The following is a 12,124-nucleotide window of genomic DNA, read 5'->3' as shown; positions in this document are numbered from 1 at the left end:
AACCAAAAGAACTGCAGATGCTGTAAATCAGTTCTGAGGAAGGGTCACTGGACCCGAAACGTTAACTCTGATTTCTGTCCACTGACGCTGCCAGGCCTGCTGAACATTTCCAGCAATTTCTGATATTGTAAAAGATTAATTTTATGTTTTAAAAGTTTTGAAACAAAATGAAGTGACAGGAATTTGCCTTTTGCTGAGGTATGGGGCCATGGAAGTATATATACCCAAGGATTGGAATTTAAATTGGTGCCATTGGACTAGCAGCCGAATAGATGACATTATTAGGGTGATTGTATAAAACAAGAACCAGTTAAGAAGTTTCAATTGACACGTATGGACACCAGAGTTTGGAAGGCTAATAAGATTCATATTCAAGGGTTGAGTTTGACTGGAACAAAGGCGTGGATAAGGGTTAGACGGCAAATGGATAAGGCAAGTAGTGGGATGGACATTGAAACATATTTAAAAGTGGTTGACCAGATAATGGAGACAAAATAGTGCTATGTTCTGAACACAGGGTAGATTTAGATGCTGAAATTCTTAATAGTTTGATTCAGTCTGAGATAGGGACAATGGAGAGAAGTAGAATAGAAGGAGAGGCCAAAATCATTGAAATGGTAATGGAGGTTGAGGTGGAGATTGAAGTCAGTGACTCCAGTTTCTGGATATTTAGCTAAAGGAAATATAAATTCATCCAATTCGAAGCTGATATCACATGCAGCAAAATTAGAACTGGATGTTATTGATATATTTGGATAAATTAAGTTTCCCATATGCTGATAAACCAACTTCAACCTCTTTGACCTTTGATGGCAGCTGTTACTTCAAATTAACAGGCCCAGTTACAACACACAGCTTAGTTTGGAGATGAGAAACCTTGATACTCAGTTTATTGCTTTAGCTGACCTTCTTCCTCATCCAACTGATTGTCAGTGTAATTCCTCACACATTCAAGATTATTTGGTAAAAGCTGGCATCTACAGAATCACATCAAAGGTTACACACTGCACTGCAAGTCTTGTAAACATAGTCTGGGTACGGTCAGTACCTCGCTTATTGTGGACAGCTGAAGGGACATGCTATTTGTGATGATTTGCAGTCATTGGAACTTGTATTCTATATCATACCAGCACCAAGTTTCACTTTCTTTTTTTCTCTAAAATATTGATTACCACTGTCTTGTCCTCCACTACTTCAAAAATTTTATCTTTACTCATCAAGATGCTTGCCTATTCCAATTTTACCTTGCTGACAATGACTCTCATTAGCATACAGCTTACCCAGAAGGCAACAGGCCATGTCACCCCCTTTGTAAACACTTACACATCCATGTAAAGATTTGTTGTTCCCTGTGCTACTTATTTACATCTGAAAGGACCAGGTATGGTCATTCAATATTACATTTTAGTTATGGTTTTAAAATTCTTACTCTTGTTTTCATAGCCTGCATAAAACTTGGTTACTCAGCCTCAGTAAACCCTCCAACCATCATCTCTGCACACACAGTGATTACTTGATTAGTGCTTGTCCTTCACTTCCACCATATACTGTAAATACTATTCTGAAACCTCCTAAAAGTTTACTTCTTTACTCAGCCTCAATTTAACCTGGAAAGATAATGTATTTCAAATGTTTGTGCAACAAGTGAAGCTTATGCTGTAGTAACATGAGTGGCCACCATCAACAGGATACTGCTGTCAAACCAAAAAGGTGTTTTGCCTATCATAAAATGATTAATGTGATATATGAATCTCAGTTCTGTTGTGATGCCAGATATATTGAATGCAAGTCCCTCCTGCTGTTCACAACAAGCAAAGTACCGACCACGGCCAACCAGCCTGTGCTTGGAAATCCTGCAATGCAGTGTCTACCATTAGATGTGATTCTGCAATTGGATATATTTTGCTGGATCATTTTGAATGTGCAACAAATTATGCTGACAACTTGAGTCAGACTCACAGTTAAATATTCTGAAAGCTGTGTAAATTAACACACAGTGCCATGTTCTTTGCAGACAGAAATGATATGTACATACACTGCACCTGTTTCAACTTAACAAATTGGGTGGCAACCTATTCGCTGATTCATTTCTTATGACAGTACCCTGACCAATCAGAAGAAACTGGCTTGGTTTAAAATTTAAAGAAAGCCTGGCTGTTAACTGTCAATTAGCATGAATGCACGCAGTCTCCAAGGCAATGATTTTATTTCAGATTCTTCTCGGCAACCAATTAACATTCTCCTCTCATACAGTATTAATATTAGTTTCCTGCTTGAGTTGGTATTCTTGCAAAATATCCTGGTTAGCACAAGACAAAAAGCTTCTTCAAAGTATGTCTTTGCAGTGCAATCCTAACCTTCCTGAATTGTTCTGTTTTCTAACATGCAATTCTTTTCCCTTGTTCACTCCTATTTAATCTCCTTTTTATTCCTCCATCCTGTAAAATGCTCTTGAGAACCATTTTTATGCTAGGAATGCTATAGAAATATAAATTGTGAAATATAAGAATTTTAGAAAAATTGTTGGAGGGTAGCCAGAACAATTAGCCATTTATTGCACCTATCCATCAACTTTTAATTGCCATCATCTCTGCATAAGGTGTGGGTATTTTGTGTCCGTTTTCACAGTGGAAGACACCAGCAGCATACCAGAACTTCAGGAGTCAAGGGGTAGAGGTGAGTATGGGCCATCACTAACATGAAGGTGCTGAGGAAGCTGAAATGCCTGAAGGTGGATAAATCACCCGACCCAGATGGACTACACACTAGAGCTATGAAGGAGATATCTGAGGAGATTGCAGAGGCATTAGTGGTGATCTTTCAAGGATCATTGGAGTCAGCAAGGTGTTAGGGACCTGGAGTTGGCTCTTTAATACCCCTGATTATGAAGGGAAAGAGGCAGAAGACCAGAAATTAGGCCGGATAGCCTAATCTGTTATTGGTAAGTTTTTAGAGTCATTATTAAAGGTGAGAATACTGAAGTTCATGAGTCAGCATAAGGGGAGGTCATGCCCTGATAAAACTGTTAGAATTATTTTAAGGAGTTAATGAGCAAGTTATACAAAGGTGAGCCAACAGAGGTGATCCGTTTGGATTTCCAGAATGCCTTTGATAACGTGCCACACAGGAGGCTGCTGAAAAGATAGGAGCTCCTGGTGTTAGGGCAAGGTACTGGCATGGATGGAGGATTGGCTGACTAGCAGAAAGCAGAGAATGGGGATAAAGGGGTTACCACAGCCAGTGACTTGTGGAGTTGCACAGGGGTCTGAGTCAGGGCCACAACTATTCATGTTATACATTAACAATCTGGACAAAGAAACTGAGCACAATGTTGCTAAGTTTGCAGATGACATAAAGACGGGTGGAGGGAAAGGTAGTGTTGAGTAAGTGGAAGACTTGAACAGACTGGGCAAAGAAGTGGCAGATGGAATACAATGTGTGAAAGTGTGAGGTAGGAAGAATAGAGGCTGTCTATTTTCTATACAGGGAAAGGCAGAAATCTGAACCACATTGAAATTACAGAATACTGGATAAAGTGGATGTGGAGAAGATATTTCCACTAGTAAGAGACAAGGATGCAGTAAAGGGAGAAAGATTTATAAAACCACAATCAAGAAATGAAAAGCAGCTATTGCTGAGACTAATCTGTGCATCTAAATGTTCCCAATTGTGATTAACATATCCAACACCGATAAGGAATTGGACCTAAATACTATTAATTAAATGGTATACTGAATACAATGCCATGTGGTACTTTCATCCACTGAACCATTTTAATTAATACATTTACTGGAAAATGTTCAAATTGCAGCCAAGAGGCTAAAAACTGAAAATCCATGGAATAAACCTCTTTTTGATTTTCTGAATAAATTATCTGAGAATGAAGCTATGTAACTAAGTGCTGAGTGATAATTTATGTAATGATGTGATTTTAAGTTAAGTTTGCTTTAATTTTACTAAGCCTTTGCAAGGCAGCTATGTATTAGGGATTTGCAGCCAAAGTACCAGTCCAGGTGCCTTCAAGAAACTGAAATTTATTTTTTAAAAAATGGATTGAGTATCCATAACATAGGCACTATGTTGTATCACATTTCTGAATTTTGTAAAAGTTGGCCATGAGAATAGTTTAATTGGCAACTCAACTGCAGAGAGAGAGCCTTTGCCAAATAATACCTTCTACAGGTTATTTGGAAGGACTGTTGATCAAGAGACAGGTAAAATCTAGCCAATAAACTTAAGAAAGAAATCAACACTCCTGAAGAAACCTTGGATTATTTTGTAAATGGGACTGTCCAAGATCACCATCAATGCCTCTGCAATCTCATCATACATCTCCTTCTTAGCTCTGGGATGTAGTCCATCTATCTGGGTGATTTATCCAAGCTAATAAATGCAAGATACCCAGGCAATTTGTAAACCGCAATTGTACTTATTGGGGCCACATCACAAGTGTTTTATTTTCTCTAATCTGTTCTTCCTTTTTACTGACTGAAATTATTGTTGATACTTTTTTCAGAATATTGGAGAATGAGAGGAATGTTTTATCCAAGTCATAAAACAAAAGAATAATGTTGGGTTTTACTCCTCAACTCCACCCTTTCCAGCCACGGACAGGACTTTGGTGTTGATATAGATGTAGGAATGTAGGCAGGCAGTCACAGAAGTTGGCTACGTCTGTCAGTGTGGCGATCCCCCACAACTATGCCAATGCTTCACCATTTCCTGGAGGCCAGTTAAGGTACAGAAGGGTTACCTGACAATAAATAGAGAACAGCTTGTTCATTCAAATAAGAACATTGATCAGAGGTTAAGTGGAATTTTCTAGTTGGCTTGTGAAGTCCCCCATGGTACTGAGATCACAGCAGTTTTCTGAAGGTGGCTTTGTAGTGACGGATTGGGGTTCTAACTCTTCACTTTCCTCTGGAGATACCTTGTAGCCATAATATTAACCTGAATATGGATGAGTCTCCTGGCTCCCTCCGTGATAGTGGTCCTACAGATGAGGCAGTTGCTTTTCTGCATTTTTGTGAAAGGTTTTGAGAGGATGCCTCAAGATGGCTTTTATGGGACTTTCAGTTTTGAAAGCTCACAAGCCCCCTTCAATTAGATGGTAATTTCACTCTCTACATAATAATCAGCCAGTCCTGCAAAAATTGCCATTGGGTGCATGTTCCCAAAGTGATGGAGGGTCAGGACCTGGATTGTAGCCCAAAATGGAAAATTTTGAGAAAGCAAGCTTTTGATCATGTTAGTCTGTTAAGTCAGAGATACTCAGGCAGGCTCAAAATTTGTAATTGTACTTATCGGGGCCAGATCACAAGTGGCTTATTTTCTCTAATCTGTTCATCCCTTTTATGTTTTATTGCTGCTGCACATGTTTTTTTCAGCTATAATTTCAGCTCTAATTTTCTTCTGAAGTACATTCACAAAGATTTATTTGCTTGTTTTGGCCAGGCATACATCTGCACACTAGCTGCCAGTGATGTCATGCCGAGTGTCATGTCTTGACTGTTATTTCACAGCCCATAGTGAACGTTTGATGTAAGTTCCAGTTGACTTACAGGAGGTGCAAAATTTTGGTCAAAAACAAACGGTAAAACCTCTTATGCTTACAATGTAAGCTAAAGGACAACTAACGTGGAGTCCTGACAAATGCCTGAATTAGAACTTGGTCTGTTTTAGCAGAACGTCAGATTACAAAGGCACAGTGGAGCAGTCATTCTCCTTTAATGAAATAGTATTCTCGAGGGGAAAGTAACACTAATGTGATTATCAAGTTAAAAGTAGTTCAGAATACACAGGCATATGACTTAATTGAAACCACCCATATAGTGCTCTTATGTTGTTGATTAATGCATAGCTGACATAGAAACACAGCAATCTTAGGATTGTTAGTCAAATCTTTTTGTGTACTACACAAGATAATTTTCATTTTATTTGCAGCCTCTGTTTTGAAGATGGAAATATCTAGTGTACAAGTGGTACAAACAAATATATTTTAAATGGCTTGAAGATTCCTGCTGACAAACTAATGTTCTTACTCACTTTTAAATTTGTTGTTCAAGTGCTGAAATGACATCTGAAAATTGGGGGAAAAAAATGGCCTCATAGATTGCAGGATGTTCTAAAAATCTATTTCCTCCCTAGGTGTAGCCTAGGAATAAAATGAGGCACTGAAACTGTTGGGAAACCAATCTTTTGGGATCAGGGCTGTATTAATTTGTCAAAAATGAATATTTTCATCCTTGTATATCTCAATGACTCAAAGAATTGCCCACCCAACTCCATTTGCTCCCAAGCTTCTGCTCCCTTTGCTAAGGTATCAGTGCATGACATATGCATGACCGTTCAAAGATGACTATACAACATCTCCTGAAATGGTATGTTGGAAGTCTCCAGCATGCTGTTCTACTGTGTCACCTCTTGGCATTCCTTCTTTTAACTTTGTTTCCACTAAATAGTTGGAAGATACCATTGTTGTTTTGTCTCTGAGGATTAAGTATTCGTATATCTGAAAAAGAAAGGAAGGAATTGGCTTTTTGTATATAGTGTCTAATATGATGTAGCCACAGTGCTTTACAACCAATGAAATACTTTGGTAGTCACTGTTGCAATGTGGGAAACATGCAGCCAATTTTCATACAATGATGTCCCACAAATAGAAATGTGATATATACCAAATAATCTGATAATGTTCTCTTTTTCTAGATAAAGCTTCTTTGGCAGTGCATCAGGTGTGGATTGTTTCATTTCACAGAGGCAGTTTGGTCATGTCAGTGAGACAGACAAGTGAACAAAAAAACCAAAAGAAGTACAGCACAGGAACTCCAAGTTGGTGTTGATCATCATGCCCTAACTAAACTAAAAAACAAACCTTCTGCTCTGGGTGGCACGGTGGCTCAGTGGTTAGCACTGCTGCCTCACATCACCAGGGTCCCAAGTTCGATTCTGTCTGTGTGGAGTTTGCACATTTTCCCCATGTCTGCGTGAGTTTCCTCCAGGTGGTCTGGTTTTGTCCCACAGGTCCTAAGATGTGCAGGTCAGGTGAATTGGCCATGCTAAATTGCCCATAGTGTTAGGTGCATTAGCCAGAGGGCAATGGGACTGGGTGGGTTACTCTTCGGAGGGTCGGTGTGGACTTGTTGGGCCAAAGAGCCTGTTTTCACACTGTAGGGAATCTAATCTAATCTTCTTCGGTCTGTATTTCTGTACTCCCTCCATAATCATTTAACCATCCAGATATCTCTAAAATATTCCCAACATGCCTGCAATGCGTTCTAAGATCCTATCACTCTCTGTGTTTAAAAACTTTCCTCTTACATCTCCTTTAAAGCTCCCCCCTCACCTTGAATCTGTGCCTCCTTGTAATTGAAACGTCAGCCTGGGAAAAATAACCCTGCCTATCCACCCTATCTATATCTCTCTTAATTTTGTATCAGGTCTCTATCAGGTCTCCTCTCAGCCGTCTTCTTTCCAATGAAAACAATCCTAGTCTTTTTAACCTTTACTCGTTGCCAATGCCCTTAAGACTTGGCAACATCCTGATGAATCTTCCCTGCACTCTCTCCAAAGATTCCAAATCCTTCTGGTAGTGTGGTGACCAAAACTGCACACAATACTCCAGGTGTGGTCTATCAAGGATTTTATATAGCTGCAACATGGTTTTCCAATTCTTATAGTCCATGCCTTGGCTGATGAAGGCAAGTATGCCATATACTTTTTAATCACCTTGGTCACCTGTATTGCCACTTTTAAGGAACTGTGGACCTGCACGCCCAGATCCGTCTGTAAGTTAATGTTCCTAAGAGTTCTGCCATTTAGGGTATAATTTACACCTAAATTTGATCTTCTAAAATGTATCACCTCGCAGTTGTCTGGATTAAGCTTCATCTGCCATTTCTATACCCAAGTCGCCAATCTATCTATATCCTCTGGTATCCTTTCACAATCGTTAGCACTATCAGCAACTCCACCAAATTTGGTGTCATCTGCAAACTTACTAATCAGCCACCCACATTTTCCTCCACATCACTTATATATACTACAAATAACAGAGAACCTAAATCTGATCCCTGTGGAACACCACTAGTTACCAGATTCCTTTCTGAAAAACACCCTTCTATGACCAAGCCAGTTTTGTATCCTGCTTCTTGGATGCTGCCTGACCTGCTGTGCTTTTCCAGCACAACACTGTCTTCCTTTCTCCTTGTATCCGCCTAGCCAGCCCACCTTGAATCCTATCAAATGTCCATATAGACTATATTCACAGCCCTTCCCTCATCAATTATCTTTGTCACCTCTTCAAAAAATTCAATCAGACTGGTGAGTCATGACCTTCCCCCAGACAAAACTATGCTGCCTGTCACTAACTAATCTATTTTCTTACAAATGTGCATATATCTTGCCCCTCAGTACCTTCCCCAAGAGATCACAGATGTTAGGCTCACCGGCCTATAATTTCTTGCATTATCCCTGCTATCTTTCTTAAAAAACTGGCTAATCTCCAGTCCTCTGAAACCTTGCCTGTGGTCAAAGAAAATGTGAAGATATCTACTAATGCCCCAGCTATTTCTTCCCTTGCCTTTCACAGTAACCTGGGAATAGATTCCTTCTGGCTGCAGAGACTTATCTATCTGAATGCAATTTAGGATACCAGTGTGGGCGGCACGGTGGCACAGTGGTTAGCACTGCTGCCTCACAGCGCCTGAGACCCGGGTTCTATTCCCGACTCAGGCGACTGACTGTGTGGAGTTTGCACGTTCTCCCCGTGTCTGCGTGGGTTTCCTCCGGGTGCTCCGGTTTCCTCCCACAGTCCAAAGATGTGCGGGTCAGGTGAATTGACCATGCTAAATTGCCCGTAGTGTTAGGTAAGGGGTAAATGTAGGGGTATGGGTGGGTTGCGCTTCGGCGGGTCGGTGTGGACTTGTTGGGCCGAAGGGCCTGTTTCCACACTGTAAGTAATCTAATCTAAAAAAACACTTCCTCATTCAATATACTGACATTCTCTAGAGTATTCACATACTCATCCCTGACTTCAGCATCATTCATGGAAAAAGTGAGGTCTGCAGATGCTGGAGATCAGAGCTGAAAATGTGTTGCTGGTTAAAGCGCAGCAGGTCAGGCAGCATCCAAGGAACAGGAAATTTGACGTTTCGGGCATTCCTGATGAAGGGCTTATGCCCGAAACTTCGAATTTCCTGTTCCTTGGATGCTGCCTGACCTGCTATGCTTTAACCAGCAACACATTTTCAGTTCAGCATCATTCATGTCCCTCTCCTTGATGAATACTGATACAAAGTACTCATTAAGGATCTCTCCCATTTCCTGTTGCTCCTCCGTTGTCCTTGAGTGGGCCTACTCTTTCCCTTTCTACCCTGTTCTATATTAAATTTGCTAAAGACATTTCATGACCCCTTTTAGACTTCCTAATTCCGGGTTTAAGTTCTTTCCTATGTGATGTTATAAAGATACCTGATGGTATCAGGTATCACAAAAGTGATACTACGCTATGTATCTGGATAGAGAGAAAGTAAAAAAAATTGTACATTTATAGCACTCCTTAACACCTCTGAGCAACATTTAAAGTAATTTTGATGCAATTAATTGTTTTGAAGTGCAGTAACTATTATCAGATAGGCATAACTGACAACTACTGTATATTACATGCAACTAAATCACTTGAACAGAAATTAAGTAAATGAGGATTTAGAGTTTATTTTGCTGCAAGCAGTGTAGAGTTGTAACTTTTGTTCACTGTGTACTGATCAAAAAGGCTAGTTGTAGTATTTTCCTTCATCCTGAGTGATGGGGAGAAAAGAGTATGCTCCAATTTAGATTTATTACATGCTGAAAACTAATTGAAGTCATGAAAAGGATAATATAGAGCTGATTTAGGAGGTTTGCTTCATTTTCCCCTTGCATTATTTTCATTGCAACTGCTGTCAGATCAAAAGCCTTCTTAAAGTTTGGTACTAAACTTATGATTCACCAGTGGTGATATTACTTTAGCACTAGATTTATGCACATTATTTATGAGCATTTAGATTAAACTCTAATATTGTGACCGTAATCACAACCACATCATTTCATTTAAAGTTTCAAGATGGACCTACAAATATACATCAAAACATCACATTGCACTGACAGCATTAAGTATTACCCCACTCTTATGGATTCACTGATTGCTTTCCACACTATTCTACCATAGAATTCACTATTTTCAAATTATTCCAGATACCTCCAAAGAATTCTTTGTTATAATTAAAGAGCAGAGAAAACTACTTGATTCCAGTCTTGTGGATTCAGCTGCATACATGCTTTTCCACCCTCTCATATTACTCCCCATAGCTTGAATTTGGCTTTCATTTCAACATAATCCCTGCCAGTAACTGGATTTAATGATGTACTGAGTTTTGGACTACTACCTCACTTGCAGCTGTGTCTGATCCTTGGTTGATTCTCTTTTGCATTCATTTTTATTCTATTTATCTGGCAACAATTTAGCCATTTTCTTTCTTCCTGTAGAAGTCTTTGTGCTGTTTCATTGGTTTCCACCATCATTTATTTCCCACGAGGTACCTTGAGAATAGTCAGTAACCTGACTGTGATATCTTACCTTTTGAGGGATTTGGTTTTGTCAGAATGTTTACAGCCTATGCTGTGTATGTTATTGTTTCAGCTTACCAAGATCTGCTTTTATATTAGAAAAAAAACTATTATTACAGGAAATTGACTTTCATTTTTATCAAATATTACTGGAGAAGCGTACTGAAAGGTCATGTGATTCTAAATATTAGCAAGGAAAAATGTTATCTCAGTTCAAGACTGCTGGTTTGAACCAGCCTTGAAACAAATGTGTGCATTCTCACTTAAGTCCAGATTTAGAAATAAAGTTAGGTTTTATTGTCAACTGTACTCAAGTAGAGAACTATAGGAGTACAGTGAATACTGTTTAAAATGTCACTCACCGGCATCATTTTATGTACAAAAGTCCGAATTATTAAAAAGTCCCATCTAGATACAAAAACCAAAACAACCATCTAAGATTTTTTTAAAAGTTTTTTTTCCAAAAGCAGAAATATAAAAAGAGTTTAGATCAGAGTGGTGCTGAAAAAGCACAGCAGGTCAGGCAGCATCCAAGGAGCAGGAAAATCGACATTTCAGGCAAAAGCCCTTCATCAGGAATAGAGGCAGGAAGCCTCCAGGGTAGAAAGATAAAGTGGGGGAGGGGAGCTGGGGAGAAGGTAGCATAGAGTACAATAGGTGATTGGGGTGGGGATGGAGGTGATAGGTCAGAGAGGAGGGTGGGAGAAGGTAGCAAAGAGTGCAATAGGTGAATGGGTGTGGGGATGGAGGTGATTGGTCATAGGGGAGGGTGGAGCAGATAGGTGGGAAGGGAGATTGGCAGGTGGGACAGGTCATGATGATGGTGCTGAGTTGACCTCTGACCTATCACCTCCATCCCCACCCCCATTCAATCTATTGTATTCTTTGCTACCTTCTCCCCAGCTCCCCCCCCCTCCCCATTTATCTTTCCACCCTGGAGGCTTCCTGCCTCTATTCCTGATGAAGGGCTTTTGCCCGAAACGTCGATTTTCCTGCTCTTTGGATGCTGCCTGACCTGCTGTGCTTTTCCAGCACCACTCTGATCTAAACTCTAGTTTCCAGCATTTGTAGTCCTCACTTTTGCCTAAAAAAACACAGAGCCAAGAAGAAAGGGGGAAACATTCAGATCTAAAAGTCTTATCTCTGTGAGGTAGCCTTATCTCTGTAAGATTTCTCCCCAAACTGATGATTGGTGCTGTGCGTGCAATTTAACTGCACATCACCCAAAGGAAGCAAATATGACTGAGCTATTGGACCGTCAAAGTATCAACACTAAGTCCAATCCTGGTTATACCTTTTGTTCAGTTGTTTGCAGTTTTTAACAGACTGCATTTTGTTAAGGGATTTATACTTTCTCTTCAGACCAACTGCAATGACTTAATTGCTGGTCTGGCTAAGATTAGTTAACTCAGTCATAACCTTGAGATGCCTGCGAGGTAATCCCAATTTAAATGGTTCAGTACCTCCAGAAATTGTATTTTTATTTATTTTGTCATATCTGGAACCCCAGGGAGCACTA

At 39.8% G+C, this 12,124-nt stretch overlaps 1 protein-coding gene across 3 annotated transcripts in view; it reads left to right on the top strand.

Annotated features, from left to right (window-relative positions):
• mettl25 (methyltransferase like 25) overlaps window positions 1-12,124 on the top strand; it is an 88,072-nt gene that overhangs the window by 39,347 nt on the left and 36,601 nt on the right. For 2 of the 3 annotated variants that reach the window (XM_060839753.1, XM_060839755.1), the window contains exon 6: window positions 2,629-2,676. The exons of the other annotated variant lie outside the window; for it this stretch is intronic. In XM_060839753.1, coding sequence (XP_060695736.1) covers window positions 2,629-2,676 — 48 coding nt within the window. The remainder of the gene's footprint in view (window positions 1-2,628; window positions 2,677-12,124) is intronic. 3 annotated transcript variants of the gene reach the window in all.

The sequence above is a fragment of the Hemiscyllium ocellatum genome, chromosome 19, assembly GCF_020745735.1.
Source record: "Hemiscyllium ocellatum isolate sHemOce1 chromosome 19, sHemOce1.pat.X.cur, whole genome shotgun sequence".
NCBI lineage: Eukaryota > Metazoa > Chordata > Chondrichthyes > Orectolobiformes > Hemiscylliidae > Hemiscyllium > Hemiscyllium ocellatum.
Note: the sequence above shows the minus strand (reverse complement) of the source record. Positions and strands in the feature narration are given on the sequence as shown.